The sequence below is a fragment of the Myiozetetes cayanensis genome, unplaced genomic scaffold (genome assembly GCF_022539395.1).
Source record: "Myiozetetes cayanensis isolate MyiCay16 unplaced genomic scaffold, myiCay2020 scf3, whole genome shotgun sequence".
Lineage (NCBI taxonomy): Eukaryota > Metazoa > Chordata > Aves > Passeriformes > Tyrannidae > Myiozetetes > Myiozetetes cayanensis.
This window is the reverse complement of record NW_026087521.1, coordinates 14,346,112-14,365,047: the sequence shown is the minus strand read 5'-3', so window position 1 is coordinate 14,365,047 and position 18,936 is coordinate 14,346,112. Positions and strand designations below refer to the sequence as shown.

Genomic DNA, 18,936 nt, shown 5'->3' with positions numbered 1-18,936 from the left:
ATCCTGCAAACACATATCTTTAGTATGCAGGACCCCTCATAAATGCAAGAATCCTCTTTGTGTGGGATTGAGCTCCAATATGTTATCAGAAAATGACAGCTTGCAATATATTCTGCTACTTGCTCTCCAAATTAATTTAACCCATCTTAATATCCGTCATGTTATTCCATGTTACCACATGTGCCAGTGTTTTTGCTGACTGGTCAATGCTTATATAGCTTAAGTCTTCTTTTTGCTAAGGATGTAAGGATGACATTGTCAGATCAACACTTTATTTTCACATTTTACCTAATAGTTTCTAAGTAAAACATGGATTATTGTCTTTCTTGTTATTATAGAAACAAAATTTCATGCCTGTGTTCACCCATATGCTTGAAAGAATTGAAAATTTTCAACATTAGTAAAAACAACATTTCCTCCCTTGCTGAGAATGTTTTCATGGGCTGTACAAAACTGGAACAGTTCAACGCCAGGATGAATGCTCTTGGTAAGTATTGTGAAAATAGGATCCACTTTCTACAAACTAAGTCACAAAATTCCTCAGCCACAGAACTCGGACTCTTGGGACAACAGGAAAGAATACCACATATGCTTGTCCTTGTTTATACAGTTCCCTAAGCTTCAGCTTTTCATCACTGAAGGATGGAGTATGCATCCAGTCATTTGATGTGACTCAGCTAACTCATCTTGTTTTTACATTTGTAGTGGGTGCTGTAAAAGTGATTGAGTGTGGTTGAGATTGTACATGCTGTTGAGGAAGGTGCAAGAGAAAGGAAATTGTTCAGATGTAGCTTGCAAATCTGGTATTAATACAGGTTTAATACTGTACTGAAATACATAGAAGCATCCTGGCTTGTACCAGAAAGAGTTTTGGACCCCTCACTACAAGAAAAACATTGAGGTGCAGAGTGGGTCCAGAGAAGGGCAGCAGAGATGGTGAAGGGTCTGGAGCACAAGTCTGATGAGGAGCAGCTGAGGGAGCTGGGGTTGTTTAGCCTGGAGCAAAGGAGGCTCAGGAGAGACCTTATCACTCTCTACAACTACCTGAAAAGAGGTTGTAGCTGGGTGGGGGGGCGGTCACTTCTCCCAAGGAACAGGCAATAGGACATGAGAAAATGGCCTCAATTTGTGCCACAGGAGGTTTAGATTGGATATTAGGGAAAATTTCTTCACTAAAAGGGTTGTCAAGCCCTGGGACAGGCTGCCCAGGGAAGTGGTGGAGTCACCATCCCTGGAGGTATTTAAAAGACATGTGGATGTAAACCTTAGGGCCATGGTTTAGTGGTGGACTTGGCAGCGTGGAGTTAATGATTGGACTCAATCATCTTAAGCAGTCTTTTCCAACCTTAACAATTCTATGATTCTAAGTATTTACCACACTATATCCAGCATTATATTCAGAGTAAGACAGAAAGTTTGGTTCAGTTGCCTGAATGCAGGTGTCATTCGAGAAGCCCTGAAGTATCCCACTTGGCTTGCAGCTTCTGGTCCAGAAAAAGCATGTGGTCATCCATAGCTCCTGTGTTTTATCTTTAGCTTTGTACAGACAGCTCAGGTACCACTTGGCAGATCCCCTTCAATAGATCCCAGTGTTAAGGAACTGAATTAACTGAACTCTAGCATCTAGAGTGTGTGTCAGTAACTAAGCTTATTTTATGCAAAGGTGTCAAATCAATTTATCTATGGAAATTACAAATGGCATAAATTAGATTTCTAATGATACTGTGGGAGTTCATAAGTTACTGTCAGAGTTTATTATTCTGGCTTCAAGGCATAAAATCTTCCATTTTGAAATTATTTTCACATTATTTCAGAAGGTAACTCTTATAACCTCATTAAACACAGCTGAACCATTACACTCATTTTTATATGAATAAGACCCAACACATCCTGGGTCATATGGGAATCTTATGCATACTGGCAATACAGTAAAGTGTAAGATTATGTCAATGTTTAATGCCTCTATGAGGTGAAGGATAATAATATGTAAGGTGTTAAAAGCCAATATATTACTTAATTTTGGGAGTTTAGTTTTAAATAGGCTTTAAAAAAAAGATCTGAATTCTGCCTTTGGTAGATGGTACAAAGACCTGTGTATAAAAATGATAGACTGACCTTTTAGTCTGTCTTTGATTCTGGAAAATTCCGGTCTTAAAAATAATAAGATTAACCTCTTTTTCTGCTCTAGAAAGAATACCTGACTTGTCATCCAGCATAACAAGTTTAAAATTGTCCCAAAATTGTTTTGTTAATGTTCCAGAAGCAATTCTTCTTCTACCACAGTAAGTTGTTATTTTATTTATTGAAGTTAACGTCAAGTTCTTGATGAATAAAATCTGATGGCAAGACCTTGGTTAAGCAGAAAATTCTGCATGCACTACTGATTCTCAGGAAATTCTTTCTAACAGGTTAAATCCAGAACTTAGTAGCTTTTAACTGAAGATAAATTAGTCGCATTTTCTTCATGATTTTGAGAAATTGTGTTCCTCAGATTCAAATCACTTTTGTTGAAAATATATTGCTTGACAGTTGAAGCTGACAGTTTTTGCTGAGAAGACCAGAATTAGTTTAATATTCTCTTCTAACCAACAATAAAAATATATCGGCAATTTTTCCTTTTTGAGTTCTGCAGACTTCTGCACAAGGCTACTGAGATTGGTTTTTCACTTCCCAAATAACACAAGATACTTATTCTCAACTAACACTTCCTCTTAAGAGAACTGTGATAAAGATGCATGTGACCTTCATTTTGCTATACCTTCAAACCACTACTCATGTGAAAATTGGACTTCTGCTTTTTTTTTTATAGAAGTTGATGACCTTAACTCTAGTCTGATCACTAGAATCAGACTGTGGAAGGACTGCTTGGAAGGGATGATCAGATCAGTTATCTGATAGGTGTGGTAGATGTGAGTGCTGGTGGTGCCATGGAGAGGGCAGATCCACAGATTTGTGAACTTATGTTAATGACATTCACGTAGAGCATGTCATTATTAACATGATATTACACAAGTTCAGCATGCTAACATTTATATTCACAGCAGCAGATTTAATGGATGTGTTGAAAAAGCTGCAGCTTTCAGGTTCTACATCTCCCAGGTCAGACAAATCAATAAGACATTGCATGGAATTTTGTATGCTTCATGTTTCACAGTTACATAAACAGCATATTTGCCCAACAGATGTAGGAGAACTCTATAATTTATGCACATACATCTATCTACAAATGTATCTACTTCTGTCTCCATGTCTGTCAGAAAACCATCTGTTCTGACAGCTAATCCATTTATTTGTTTATTAAAAACTAATATATTTCCAGTTCCAGTTAATCTTTTTTCATTTTCTAACTTCTCTCTTTTTTATTTTCATGTTTTCAGTTTGCGATCAGTAGATTTAAGCCAAAACAAGATTGCAAGCCTGCCTGGACCAAGGCACTGGAAATCATTAAACTTAAGGGAGCTGTTATTTAATCATAATCAAATAGACGTTTTGGACTTGAGTGAAAAGGCATGTGCATGGTCTAGGCTAGAAAAGCTACACCTGTCTCACAACAAGTTAAAGGAGGTAAAGTGTAAGATTCTATATAAAGAAAATTAAGTCATTTTTCAAGTGAATGCAATTTTTCAATGTTCATTTTATTTTCGTGTCACCTCTCATACCATTTTACATTCTGTAGTGAAATGGTATGTATGTGCAAATGCTACTTCCTGTGAATGAAAAATCACCATATTCTATTCAACTTTTCTGCCTGGAATGTGTCCTATCATCTGTTTGTATAATGAATTACTTATGAGGTCCTTTCTCTATTAGTGTGGGATATTAGGCCTGTTTATTAAAAAAAATACACTACAGCAAAAATAATACCTAGTTTTGTTAAATATTTAATGTATTCATACTAATTTTTTTTTAATGTTTAATTGCCCATTAAATGTTCTTTTATTTAGATTCCTCCTCAGATTGGCTTCCTAGAGAACTTGACTTCTCTGGATGTAAGTCATAATCCCGATTTGAGATTCTTTCCAGATGAAATGGGAAGACTGTCCAAAATCTGGGACCTTCCTCTGGAAGGACTCCATCTTAATTTAGACTTCAAACATGTGGGATGCAAAGCCAGAGACATTATCAGGTTCGTTGCCCTGTTTTTCTTGAATATTCCTGGTTTGCTTTCTTGGGCTATGCCAGAAGCGTTGGTTTTGAAAAGGCGTGCTGGTTTGTTGTGTGAAATCCAGCATGCTGCTCTATGGAAGGTTTCATGTCATATCAACACACACACGTAAAATAGATTAGAGTGATTTAGACGTCTTGATCATTACCTCTTGACTTTGATGCTTCTAAAAACTATGCAGTAAATGGTGCTTACCAATTATTTGTAAGATGTTTCTTGTGTTTCCCAGTCCATTGCAAGAACACAATTTTGGGGTAATTACAAAACAAAAAAAGACATATTATGAATTAAACTTCAGCTTTCAAATCAGAAATTAGAATAGAAAGTTAAAAGATATTGAAAATTTGAAGAAAATGGTATGGTTTTAGATATTACCTTGTTCTTGAGTTTTGTTGGTATATTTTTCTCTCTTATACACTTCTGTGAGTTTTGCAAACTTTTTTTGTACCAGATTTCTTCAACAACGACTGAAGAAGGCTGTACCTTATAACAGAATGAAGCTCATGATCGTTGGAAACACTGGCAGTGGGAAAACTACCCTGTTACAACAATTAATGAAAAGCAAACGAACAGAGCTGGGCTCTCCGAAAGCTACAGTAGGCATTGATGTAAAAGACTGGATCATTCAAGGGAAAGGCAAAATGAAGAAAGAGCTTATATTAAATGTGTGGGATTTTGGAGGTATTTCATGGGCTTATTGTCCTTTACTATTGTCTTTTCTAACATGTTAATACATTACTTACACTTAGAGTCAGCCTGTGGAAAATTGGAACTGGGGACAGTATCATCACACAAACTTACACCTGAAGTCCAGTGACCACTTATAAATTAGTGAATTCTGTAAATTAGCAGCTAATCCCCCAAATTTAACATAAAGCCTCAGGAATTTCTCATCACCAAATGTGGCCTGACCACGCATTTCAACCATAGCACTTTAGAATAGTCATTTCAAAATAGTAAGAAATAGCTTGTAATCACCAGAGGAATTTCCCACTCAGCTCTGATTCTCCCTTTCATAATCTGGGTCTCTCTAGGCTCTACAGTATTGCAGGTTTGTAAGGTCACAGAAGATAAAGCACTTAGGAAGAGTCTTTGAGCCTTGGATTTTTTGGGAAACTTTCTAAGTTTGGGGCACTACAGAAGCACTTCTAAAATTCAGGTCTATTTTAGACTATAGAAACAATGGACTGTCATCATTTAAATACAGTCTATTATCACAATGCACAGATGAGCAGTATTCAAGCTGGATGTCCGGCTTCAGTTGTGATGTTAAATCACGTGAATTTAGGAGTCTCATTTTGAAGTTGCAGAAAGGATAGGAAAAAGGGAAGGAAGAAGGTAGAAGGGAAGGAAGGAGTGAGGGAGAAATTCAGTATTGGAGTTTTAAAAGAATCATGACCTTTCAAGTTGTCTTTGCAGCAACCATATTTATCCAGTTGTTAAATCTTACACTTCTTGATTTAAAACTGGCTTACATGTTTCAGCACTACACTTTAGTCAATGAGCTACCACTGAGTACCTACCTAAAACTCATAGTTATTATGGGTTTTCTATCAATTCAGAGAAATTTCTGGAAACATTAATTTTATTGATAAATTGGTGGTCTGAGAGTAAACGTTCTGCTGCCTTTTTGTGATCTGAAGATGTTCAGTCAAGGAGGTACTAAACAATGAAAATTTTCCATCATTAGGACAAGAAGAGTTCTACAGTACCCATCCTCATTTTATGACCCAAAGAGCTTTATATCTTGCTGTTTATGATCTCAGCAAAGGACAAGCAGAGGTGGATGCTATGAAGCCATGGCTTTTTAACATCAAGGTAAGCCATACGGAGTGGAATTCCACTTTCCAGGGACCACAAATATTTTTAGATAGGGGAAGAGGAAAAAACTCTTCAGAAAATAAAAATTAGGGTTAAACAAGAGCTGAAATACGTTGTGTGTTGGATATGAAAATATTTTTAAGCATACAAAAGGCATGATCAGCACCATTTTGTAATTAAAATGGTACAAAGTAATGTGCAAAAGAATAGTTTGTATGTTCTGGCAATATTTTGAATTGACTGATGATAAGTCAATATAAGAAAGAGAATAATAAGAAAGGGATAGTATTAAAGGACTGATGAGTTAAACCTGCTGTTTTCTTTTACAGCAGTGTAAATTCTGATGAAATCAGAATTAGACTAATTTAAAACTGACTAGATGTAGGTTGTAAATCATGCTATTAAGATGTATGCTTAGCATCCTATTCTTAATAGGAATGATTCCAGAGCTATGGTAGGGAAATTGGTTTAAGAATCAGCCTATATATTTTTCCTTTGCTCTGAGTGTTTTATCATTATTAGATGGACTCACTCTGTGGGGAGTGAGCATCACTTGTCTTTTCCTTTTGAAGGATGGTTATCCATGATTGGCAATACAATCACATAAAGAGTTTTTATACCGATCCTGTTTGGCAAACTTGTCTTTTTCACTCTTTTCACCTTGAGAAGTGATGCAGGACAGAGGGTAGCACTCACTTTAGTGTTGATAAAGACCATTTCTGATGTGTTCTCCTTTGCTATGCAGTACTTGCTGATGTTTCATTGCTGTACTGTTCCAATGACAACTAAAAAAGTGACATTTCTTTCAGCTTTTCCATTTTGTTGGATGTTCTTAACATCTCTCCTACTTTACTGGCAATGCTGTTAATCTGCAAAGAATGAAATCCAGATTTACACTGCTTCCATTTAGAAAAACTTGATTTTTTAATATTTCTGTTTTGAAACAGACTGCTCTGTTGAAAAATATGTTTTGGATTTATAGGCTAATGCATCTTTATTCTTATCCAGTCGAGGCTATTATATGGAATTGCAGTTTAAACTTACTCTGAATAAAGACATGGAATAGCAGATTTCAAAACTTAATTAAGAAAGGTATATTTAAAAAGGGAGAAACAGTTGCTTTTTTCATTTTACTGATTGTTTTGACTAAATTGCTCACATTTTATGTGGATATATAACTCTAAAATCAACATTTGCTATTGAGTTAATCAACAGTATGGATCTTACTGACAGGCTCGAGCTTCAACATCCCCCGTCATTCTTGTTGGCACTCATTTAGATGTTTCTGATGAACTGCAACGTAAGGCCTGCATGAGCAAAATTACTAGAGAGCTGTTGAATAAACGAGGCTTCCCAGCAATCCAAGATTATCACTTTGTGAATGCCACAGAGGAATCTGATTCCGTTATTAGACTTCGGAAAATCATAATAAAGGAGAGTCTTCATTTCAAGGTAAGCTACATACTGTTTGGAATGTTGAAAACATTCTAGTTTTAGTTAAGTGAATAAATTTTTAAACATTAACACATAATTAAGTACATTTTAGTGGGATAGCAAACTTATCTTGACTATATAAAATACTATGCACAGCAAAATGATGAAAGAAAATCACCAAGTTTGTTTTAATTTCATTTTCTACCAAAAAAAATCAACTTAGTAAAAATCCCAGCTACGTTCTGATTTCAAGCATAAATTGAATATTTAATTAAAAGGGGCCATCTTTTTCTTACAAAGAAATTTACTTAAAAGTGGTTTTGTTGGGTGTATTAAACGTGTAAAATTACATGTTTGCATCGTGTTAATAAGTGCAATAAGTGTTGCAAGATTTCAGGGGACCAGGAAATATGATTTTGTGGTTTCTGAAGATTTTGTGGACTGAGTGATCTTCCTAAACTGGAGAATCTTCACTTGTAGTTCTGTTGTCTCCAAAGTCATCCTACCCACTAAGTCATGTTACTCAATAAATGAGTGTTCCTGTTCCTTCTGGCTGCTACTATTGAGTGCACATACCCACCTTACATCTTGGGTCGATTGTCTGCAATTCACATGAATAAATTAATACATTTAAGATTACTATTCCTAATTTTACAGATCAGAGATCAGCCAGTGGTTGGTCAGCTGATTCCTGACAGCTACCTGGAGCTGGAAAAGAGAATTTTGCTGGAACGCAGAAATGTCCCAGTTGAATTTCCTGTGATCGATCAGAAACGCTTACTGGAACTGGTGCAAGAAAACCAGTTACAGTTGGATGAAAATGAACTCCCTCATGCAATTCACTTTCTGAATGAATCAGGTAAAATGCTGTCTTCAATGTATGTTTGTTAGCACTTTGTTGCAAATCTGCAGCAGACAGACTTGTACACCTTTTTAAATCTTTCACAAGGTTGTCACAAAGCGATGAGCTGAAGTGTCAGGTGGGTAACATGAGTGTGTTAATCCAGGTTGTTAGGAAGGGAATTCCATGATATGAAGAATCACTACTGTAACAATTTATATCTCTTGCCCCTCCTTGAAAACATTGTACCTGCTTGTTAGACAGCACAGTTGCTGAAGAAAGGTGCAATTGTTCCAATAGCTCAAATACAATAATGGTTAGAGGAATACAGGTAACAGCTTATCTCAAGTAATAAATCACACAGAGCTTGGCAAAAAAGCAAGTCAGATTACAAATCTAATGAAAAGTCTGAAAATAAACATAAAGCTGAACAAACCATGATTCCATTCTACTGAGATACTGACATAAATTCAATAGCCGTATTTATTATTCAAATTGCTTATGTCAAGTCACATAAGGAAAACAGCCCAGAGTGGGGTGTTTACTTTGCTTAATATGGAACTTGAGCAATGCATTGCTAATTACAGTATTCTTTATGCAGGTGTTCTCCTTCATTTTCAAGACCCAGCACTACAGCTAAGAGATCTGTATTTTGTAGATCCCAAGTGGCTGTGTAAAATCATGGCACAGGTTAGACTCTGATTACTTTCTGTGTATGGATTCATGGTACATTTTGCCCTGTCTGAAGCCACTGTAACTCGTCAGTGATTCTTCTTCACCATTTTATTATTGGTTCATGATCTAGAATTTTTTCAGGACCCAGATTGTTTTATCCATCTCTTTCTGTTTCTGTTGCTTTCTGCACAAGTAACTGTCTCATTGCTTCCTTGTTGTTTTCACTGTGATGTCCAACATAACTTAAACTGCAGTGGACAGAAGAACACTTGTAGAATAGAAAGACCCCATGGATGCAAAGTAGTCATACAATATGTTGCAACAGTTTGAGATAAAAGCTGGAATTTGGGTTAAAGCTGTAAGAAGAGGGGAAGAAGTGTCAGTGGTATGGATGGCAGAAGAAAGTGAGAAATATGGATTCACATGTTGGAATGGGAGAGTAGCAGACTGACTGCTTCAGTGAGACCATCATTGAAACACTGATCTAGAAACACTCTCAAAATTTATTATATATATTCAGATTTCCTAAACTCTAAAACTTCGCCTTTCATTCAGTGGAGGAAACTGGATGGAAAAAATGTGAATTCGAGTCTTTTCAGCTGATAGGATTAGAAGTGAGGAAATACCTAGAAGATCACAACATACAGTGAAAGCCACTGAAGAATGGTAGCACACAAGTGACATTCTATCACTGCTGTTGTCATGCTGTTCTATCATTATGGAAATGTTTGGTTTCACTGTGAAAGGGAGTCCATTTCCAATCCCTTTCCCCCCTCCCAGAATATTAGGCTATACCAAATATTTCAGGGAACGAAGTTTGTCAGGAAAATACAAGCTAATGATGAATGTACACCTAAAATTGTTTTACTTTTTTGGAAAGATTCTGATGGTGAAAGTGGAAGGCTGTTCTAAATACCCTAAAGGAATTGTAAAGCGTTCAGATGTGGAAAAATTCCTTTTGAAGAAGAGCAAGTTTCCTAAGATCTATATGTCACAATACTTCAAGCTTCTAGAAAAGTTTCAGATTGCTTTGCCATTAGGAGAAGATCAGCTACTAATCCCAAGCAGGTAAGCAAAGAGTTAAACCCACAAATGACAGCCACAGAGATAGATCAAGATAAAAACCTCCCATCAGGCTAACTAGTTTAACTGATCGTCAGAGCAATTTGTTGTATGAAAGCGTGATACATACTTTGTATACTACATTTTAGTAAATGCTTTTGGAAGAGGCATGTTAAGCTGATGTTGTAACAGATAAAGCTTACACTTTATCAGCATGGTGGGTAAATGGAATCTATAAATGATAAAATGCTTTATGAGGGTACTTATTTTACAGTTATCATGCTTCAAGACCTGCAGGAGGGAAGTTATCATTTAGCTTCACGTAGCAGTGTGCCAGCATTACAGATATTTATTGCAATATGAAGGATAACCATGAAATTCTACAACCTATTTGCTTGAAGTGAGAACCAGAGACAAGTTATTCATAGGCAGTACGTCTTCCAAACAGTTCAGATATTAAATGTGGTGAAAAAAAACCCAAACATTATGACTTTGAATGTGGTATTTTTTTTATATCTGAAGCAGATAACACAGTTTCTCAGCCTCATTTACAGATTTCCCTGATGTGTTTAATAATGCTTATGTTGCTGATTAGGCTTTCTATGTCCTTCAGAGTCCCGGGATGGGAAGATTTTATCCTGCCTTATATATGTCTCAGATCTTTCTCACATTCACTTTCAATATGTAGTGATTGTTAGTGAGGTTCTGATGAGTTTAAATTACAGCAGAACTTCACTTTAGCACAACCAAGCAGAATAAGCAGATAAACGCTATCTGTGAGCTCCCTGATCATCTGAATCATATATTCATTAATAAATAATACATTTTACATAATAAATAATATGTCATTAGTCGGTTTGGATAAAAAGTACATCATCAAATACTGACTTAATATTTTTATTGTTTCAGTTTGTCTGATCACAGACCTGTTATTGAGCTTCCCCACTGTGAAAATTCAGAAATTATCATCAGGCTTTATGAGATGCCATACTTTCCTATGGGATTTTGGTCCAGGCTGATCAACAGGTTGCTTGAAATATCACCTTACATGCTGTCAGGAAGAGGTACAAATCTTTATCTTCAAAAGTAAAAGTAATAGTGAGCATGTTTCCTTTGAATGCCAGCACTTGCATGTTAAAGCTCTAATCCCCAACATTGTTTTGCATTAATCTCTGACCACGTCACACATGTGAGAAAGGACAGTGGTCATTTTTATAACAGAAATATCTAGGAATAGATAGCACCTGATCTTCACAGTGGCATGCAAAAGAAAGTGAAGGTTGTAAGCAACCTATTTCTCTCCTTCACATGCTAGACATAGAGGAAATCCTTATGTTTATGCAATATTGCTATTTGCTTCCACAAAGAGTACTGGAAAGGATATGTCTTCCACACAGAAAAACTAACTGCTTTTCTTCAGGTTCATTGATTCTCCCTTTATGAAAGTCTAAAAATAGAAGGGGGGGGAGCATCTTTAGTTTTTTTCCCAGTAATTCTGTGCTTTGTGTAGACCTATCTGCTGAACTTAGCAATTTCATTCAGCTTTGTTTTCTTAATGTGTGATTTTTGAATGCTGGTGACAAGTCAGGTGTGAAAAATATGCATTGCTAATGCTTTACAAATATCATTTATAACTACCTGCTCTCCTGGCATTTAAATTTCTTCTGAGTGTTAAATCCCAGTTGCATCCTGCAATTTCATGAGTCTGTGACAGGGGAAAAATTTAAATAATTGGGTTTTTTCATTTATTGCCCAAGATATTCTGTGCTTGAACCTGAATGTACCTAAGCATTTCTGTAGTGCCCACCTGCTACACGACTTATCATCTGATTAAATATTTATAGTTTGTGGATGTACCGTAGAGAACGAAGAACAAGTTGATATATATTCAGCTTTTGTGGGGCTGTGCTGCCTGCAAAGCTGTAGTCTTTATTTTGTTTGTTATTTGGGTAGGTATTATCCTACAATCATAATCGAGCATTCAAAGTACTATGGATTATTCTGAAAATGTTGAAGTTGACATTCATATGTGAGATCAGATTTTTAATCTCATTTCATATTTTCTAGAGCGAGCTCTTCGTCCTAACAGAATGTATTGGAGACAAGGCATCTACTTGAATTGGTCTCCCGAGGCTTATTGTCTGGTGGAATCAGCAGAATTTGACAACAACCCAGACAGTTTTCTGAAAATTACGGCACCTTCTTGCAGAAAAGGTTAATTATCCCTGAGCCTGATTTTTGCTCCAGTTTCATTGCAGCTTGGCATTTTGGTCTGTTGTGCTTTTGCGTTTGGAAGGCAGAGTTTATCTTTGTAATTAAAAGTATGGCAGGTTGAGTTTGTAATTTCCCCTCTTGGTGGTTTCTTATAGGGTGCATCCTTTTGGGTCAAGTTGTGGATCACATAGATTCTCTTATGGAGGAATGGTTTCCAGGTTTGTTGGATGTAGATGTATGTGGTGAAGGGGAAACACTGTTGAAGAAATGGGCTCTGTACAGCTTTCAAGATGGTGAAGAACACCAAAAAATACTACTTGATGACTTACTTAGAAAAGCTGAAGAAGGTATGTATTTATGCCATTTCAAGTATAGAGAGGTACACTTGTATGTAGACAATATTATGTGACATCCCCTCTACAACATCTGGGTACTTCATGTTATTTAAAAATGTTTCATTTCTGTAAGAAATACTTACAGTATAAGTCAAAAGTAACTTGTTCTTTTTTTATGTAAGATCTGTCTAGTATAGAATATGAGACAGATCACAGCTGCTCTGTGTAGTCGTGTGGAAATGGCAATGATGAAAAGAATAGTTTTGTTGTAATATCAAGAATGCAGCTTCACTCATGGAACTGAATCCAGCACACTGTAAAACTGATACTTGATCTTTTGGTTGGATCATGTAGAACAGTAATTTAAAACTTGGTATTCGGGGTGACATTCTACACACAGCACTCTTTCTTTTTACAGACAGAAAAATAATCTCTTGGTTAGTTTGGTGTTGTTACGTAGCAAGAGTTTTTATCACATTTAATTGGTACATATACAGAACCTTGAAAACACTTAAGCATGTAAGATCCAAGAATTTGAATGGCAAACTTAATTAGTGTGTATGTTTGTGTGTGCATGTGTACACATATGTATATATGTACACGGATGAATCTAATTTTAGGTATTTTGGTCTTAAGCACTCACAGAGATCCATGTACCTCTCAGTGCCCTTTGAATGAGGACTACCCTTCTTTTTTTTTCATTTTCTCTTTTTTTTTTCTTAGGTGACCTTTTGGTAAATCCAGATCAACCAAGGCAGACCATTCCAATCGCTCAGATTGCTCCTGATCTGATATTGGCTGATTTGCCTAGAAATATTATGTTGAACAATGATGACCTGGAATTTGATGAAGCTCCTGAATTTCTCTTGGGTAAGCATTGTTTTGTAGAGTTTGTTTTTTTAACAGTGATTATGTAAACAAATCTACCAGAGTCAGTTCTGCAACATTGTAGGGATTTCTTTTCTGAAGAAATATATTATTTTAAGATTATTGAGTTTTTCATTTTCCATTAACTTGTATGCTAGGATACTGGTTTTTATGTGTTTAGATTACTGATAATGAAGCTTAACACAGTAGATGATTCACATATTTTAAAACTGAACCCTTTCAGGTATTTTTTTTGAGAAATGGTTGTTGTCTCTTTGTTTATAATAATCTTTTCAATGTTATTGTTCTAAAGGTGATGGTGGATTTGGATCTGTGTACCGTGCATCCTATGGTGGAGAAGAGGTTGCTGTAAAGATTTTCAATAAACATACTTCCCTCAGGCTTCTAAGACAGGTAAGAATATTGTCCTTTTCTCTGTAGTGCTGCTCTTGGAATGCCAACCCTAGCAAAGAGCTTTAAAAGTTTAAGTAAATTGCAAGTCTTCACTCCAGAACATTCCCCAGTTTACTTTAGAGCCACAGAGGTTATGCTATTGGCATTATTTCATCTGATTTTACAATTTACAGGAGCTTGCAGTGCTTTGTCACCTCCATCACCCCAGTTTAGTGTCTTTGCTGGCTGCTGCAATCCGTCCCCGGATGCTGGTGATGGAATTAGCCCTCAAAGGATCTCTTGACCGTTTGCTTCAACAAGACAACGCAAGTTTAACTAGAACACTTCAGCACAGGATAGCTCTACATGTAGCTGATGGCTTAAGGTAAACGTGACTTCTGCATTGCTGTAGAAACAGGGTATAGCTGCAAATAAGATATATTGCAGATGGAGGGCTTCTATTTTCTCATATCCCAAGCAGTGTTCCCTGGGTCAGACAAATGCCTGTATTTTTGTGGTTGATTAGCTGCCATATAACACAGACTTTTGTTACCTATGGTTTTTTCAGCTAACAAGTGATCCTGAGATTAGCTCAGTTGGTTAGAGCATGTTGCTAATAATACCAAGGTTGTGGGTTTAATCCCTCTCCAGGCCGTTCATGTAAGAGTTGGACTCAATGATCCTTGTGGATCCCTTCCAACTGAGAATATTCAGTGATTCTGATTCTGTCATGCTCATATAAGCAGAAAAATTGCAAGAGCTCTAGGTGCAATTTCTATGTGGCTGTTGATTTTGTATTGAAATGTCAAAGAAATTAATTTAGTGCATTTCTAAAGTTCTGAAAGTCCCTGAATGACCTTGGGATCTAGTGCAGTGTGACTTTAAAATTACAAAACCTGCTAAGGGGCTCAGGAACAATGAAACTTAAACTTCTAAGGTTCAGTTTTCAAACTGCCGACAACTCTTCAAATCAGACTTGGTACTAAAATACTGCAATGTGTATGTGCCAGTAAATAGTATTTCAGAACAATTCTAAGTCATTATCCAGTAAAGGAGTGTCATGTTAGTGATGTTTGACATTTTTAACACAATAGTTCACATCTGAAAGCACGGTTTACTGACGTGGGAATATTGCACTCAGTGTGTGTGTGTGTACAGATGAATCCCTGACTTATGGATGCTTTCAATAAATATTTTTTTGATTAATAGGTACCTGCATTCAGCAATGATCATCTACCGTGATTTAAAGCCTCACAACGTGTTGCTTTTTACCTTATATCCCAATTCAGCTGTTATTGCAAAAATAGCTGACTATGGCATCGCCCAGTACTGTTGCCGAATGGGAATAAAAACCTCAGAGGGCACACCAGGTATGGAAATGTGCTTTGATTTATAGTTCATTATGTCCAAAAATAGCTAATATGATTTTTATGTAGTCTGTAAAAACTAACTCAAATCTATACTCTCTAGTCAAAATCACAATAAGTAGTCCTAATCATATTACAAGTTGTGGTGCCAGATTTATACCTCTTGGATTTTCTTCCTGTTCATGTTTTAACCCCTTATAGAAGAATCAAGGAGTATACTAAAGGTTTAAAAGGAGAACAAATGAAATTATATGCCTTCATTATCATTTTTTGCTGTCATAATGTGGTTACTGTGATATTGAAATTATACTGCTAAAATTTGTTGCTTTGATTTCCAGTAGTGCAAACATAGGTCTTAATGATTTTTAGAGGCAAGAAATACTTGTACTGTTCCCTGACTTTAGAGAGAATCTATTAGCATTCATTCTAAAGCACTGAGCAGTTCAACCACTCTGAAAAATGCCTTTAGGTCTTTTAAATTGTGCATGAGAGTGTGACCTCAAGTGTGAAATGTTAGGCCCTCGGTAACAACTACAGACTTGCCCTTCATTTTCAGCATTCATTGATAAAATAATTGTTTTATATGTAATGGTGCAGGAGCTCTGTGATTGATGTACTGTCCCCTTCCTTTATACTTACTGCTGGTATTTTTGGATGTCTGCCAAATACAAATTGTCAGCCCAGAAATAGTGTGCTGTTTTTGGTTCACTTCCTGTGACGTTTTCATCAATAATTTACTTTTAAAAGTATAAAGATGGCTTCATCTTGATATGAACATAACTATTAATGAGTGATTTATTTGCAGGATTTCGAGCACCAGAGGTTGCCAGAGGAAATGTTATTTACAATCAGCAAGCTGATGTTTATTCATTTGGCTTGCTGCTTTATGACATTTTAACAGGAGGTGGTAGAATAATGGAAGGCTTGAAGTTTCCAAATGAATTTGACGAATTAGCAATACAAGGGAAATTACCAGGTATGTCTTGTTTCTTAAAGTTTTAACACTTGTCCTGCCTCTTCCAAAAATAGCATCTCTTTTGAATTGTGTTGTTGACAGTGATCAGAGAAGGAAACTAAACAATAGCAATTTTTAGAATCTTCCCCTAATTTCATATGGTCTCAAAATTATGAGAAATAGACATATATTCAGCATCACATTGATTGTAATTCCAATGCAGTTTCAAAGAATATAGCTGGTTCACTTTATAAAGAAATAGAGATTTTGTGTACTTTGTGTACTCTGGACTTCATCCAGAGCCAGCTAAAATGGGTGTTGCTGAAGGTGCATCATCTATAATGCATATCATGCACAAAGATAAACACAATTCCACTTTTGTTCTTTGATTGAGATATATTACTTTAAGATATCCATTATTTTAAAGCTGCATATCTTAAAATCTTTTAAAAAACCCTTGAATTCTTATTTCAAAATTTAAAAAAAGCACCACTACCTTAAAAGAGCTGCCACCCCTAAAGTTTTTAATTAGTAATTTCCTTTTAACTTGTAAAGATTGTGAAGTCTCTGCCCAACTATGTAACATTCTTCATATTCCATCTGCATTACAGCATGTAGTTGTTGACTGCTGGAAGGAAGATTAAACAGACTGTCAGGCTGGACATGATGTAGTCATCTGGACAGTGTAACTCAGTCTTTGGCAACTTCTACCAAAGTGTCAAGAGCTGCTAAATTTTTATAGTGCTACAAGCTTAGTGTCTGGTGTTCTTATTTATTACCTGCAATAGTGAATATGCTCATTTTCTAAGAAATGTTTCACTCCATCTAGGAAAGAGCAGCATCACTTCATTTGTCAGAGCTTCTCCATTACGAGAGACAAAGAGCTCATGCATTTTCAGCTCCTTAAGGAAAATTGTCCAGTTCTAAGCTCGGTTTCAATGCCCTTCCTGAAGGGGATATCCTAAGAACTGATGACTAAGTATCTCTTGAGTGCAGCTGTCCATTTGACTGTATTATGAGCCCTGTGAAATAAATAGAAGTATTTCTTTCAGAGGATAGTACAGTTCCATCTGTGCACATGCTCATCATTTTTGTATTTCCACCAAAAGAAGGGCCAGCTGATCTCACAAGTAAATAGTGCCTATCGTTTGTTGAACTGAGTATGTTCATTTGCAGGTATTTATTATTAATGTTACCTCTGTCTAATGGAGGACTGGAATATCTACTGTGGATTATGATGAACTAAAAGAAAAGCAATACAGGCACCATTTTCCATGAGTGATTTGTTCTTAGGTCAGCACCTGTAGTCATAAGATACATATTCAAAGCACTGAGTGGGAATTTGAACTTCCATGTTTCATAAATGCTGTATGGAGTTGTTTATCTAATTGCTATGTGCTTTATTGGAAATTCATCTGTATTCCATATATTATGCCCAAACACAGAAGAATAAACGTGGATAAAAGTGTTCACAGGAGTTTGAAAGACTAGACTGACATGACACGTCCTTGGATGGTCAGAATTGATCAAAACACAACCCACACATATCTGTGATTCAGTCCCAGGTACAGGGACATTAAGGAAAAAAACAAAGCAAAATCCATTTGCTTTAACTGCTGTTAATAAAAAGGACTCTAGTTCTAGCATTTCATGCTCTAACATTTAAGGGCAGATGAGCAATTCCAAGCTGTTCATGCTGACATTTTACCTAAGAATGTGATATTTCTTAGAGCAGCCCAGGAGGAAGTTAGATGAATTCTTAAAATAAGAAGTTACTCAGACCTGTGGTAAATGCTGGTTAAGAAGTTATCTAATTTTGCATTTTAGATCCTGTAAAAGAATATGGGTGTGCCCCCTGGCCTAAAGTTGAGAATTTAATTAAAAAGTGTTTGAAGGAAAACCCTCAGGAACGACCAACATCTTCCCAGGTATTGTTTACTGTATTTATTTATATTTTAATGACCGATGATACTACAAAGTTGTGCTTTCTGAAAAGAAATGGGACATTAAGTCAGTAAGAAGCAAAGAGTTTTTTCTGTTCTTCTTTTCTGGAATGGAAGCAGATATGAAATATTGCCTGCTCTTGCCATCCTGAATAAACCGCTCCATTCAAATCTACCAACCACTTGCTCTAGCCTGCTGTTTTGCCCTGTGTTGCTGTGTAGTGATTGTACTGAAACACAGCTTGGGTTGTTCTTGGTCTCATATGGTCTCATACTAGAGCTGTGCAAAAAGGACTTTGTTACATGGTATCAGTGCAGCTATTCTATGATTCTGTGATTCTATACACGCTGTTCTGGGCATGTGAGAGGAGCAGCAGCGGTGTGGATCTGAGACCTGCTGTCTGATATCACACATCGCCTTGCTCACTGAAATGAGTTTTCAAACATGCCTTAATCTCACTGCCTAGAGTTGCTCAGTGCACAGAAATTGCCCATTAGTAGTGGCAATGACCAGATGACCAGACTTGCTGAAATACCGTGCCCGTATTCCATAAAAGATTGTTATCCATTGCTTATTATTTATCACTGTAGAAGCCATTGTTGTGACCATGTGCATGCTGTGGCTTTCTTTGTAGGTTTATGAGATGCTGAATTCTGCAGAGCTTATCTGTTTGATGAGATATGTCTCAATACCCAGCACATCTACAGCAGAGTGCATGGTAGCTGCCAATCAAAGCTGCAAGAAGGCAGGAGTCTGGATAGGCAATGGGAACACAGAAAAAGCACAGCTTTCATTTGTTAACCTGAATACAGATGGACATACTTGTGAGGTATGTGGGAAAGCTGCCATATATTCTATTTTTT

At 36.4% G+C, this 18,936-nt stretch overlaps 1 protein-coding gene across 4 annotated transcripts in view; it reads left to right on the top strand.

Moving 5' to 3' along the window:
• Nucleotides 1–18,936, top strand: part of LRRK2 (leucine rich repeat kinase 2) — a 64,104-nt gene that overhangs the window by 34,757 nt on the left and 10,411 nt on the right. For all 4 annotated transcript variants that reach the window (XM_050325102.1, XM_050325101.1, XM_050325100.1 and 1 more), the window contains 20 exons: nt 339–487; nt 2,189–2,282; nt 3,378–3,564; nt 3,945–4,126; nt 4,617–4,846; nt 5,856–5,983; nt 7,220–7,438; nt 8,078–8,279; nt 8,863–8,951; nt 9,817–10,004; nt 10,908–11,062; nt 12,066–12,212; nt 12,368–12,559; nt 13,271–13,417; nt 13,728–13,828; nt 14,002–14,192; nt 15,017–15,177; nt 15,980–16,150; nt 17,957–18,057; nt 18,708–18,902. In XM_050325102.1, the coding sequence (XP_050181059.1) occupies nt 339–487; nt 2,189–2,282; nt 3,378–3,564; nt 3,945–4,126; nt 4,617–4,846; nt 5,856–5,983; nt 7,220–7,438; nt 8,078–8,279; nt 8,863–8,951; nt 9,817–10,004; nt 10,908–11,062; nt 12,066–12,212; nt 12,368–12,559; nt 13,271–13,417; nt 13,728–13,828; nt 14,002–14,192; nt 15,017–15,177; nt 15,980–16,150; nt 17,957–18,057; nt 18,708–18,902 (3,229 nt within the window). The remainder of the gene's footprint in view (nt 1–338; nt 488–2,188; nt 2,283–3,377; nt 3,565–3,944; nt 4,127–4,616; nt 4,847–5,855; nt 5,984–7,219; nt 7,439–8,077; nt 8,280–8,862; nt 8,952–9,816; nt 10,005–10,907; nt 11,063–12,065; nt 12,213–12,367; nt 12,560–13,270; nt 13,418–13,727; nt 13,829–14,001; nt 14,193–15,016; nt 15,178–15,979; nt 16,151–17,956; nt 18,058–18,707; nt 18,903–18,936) is intronic.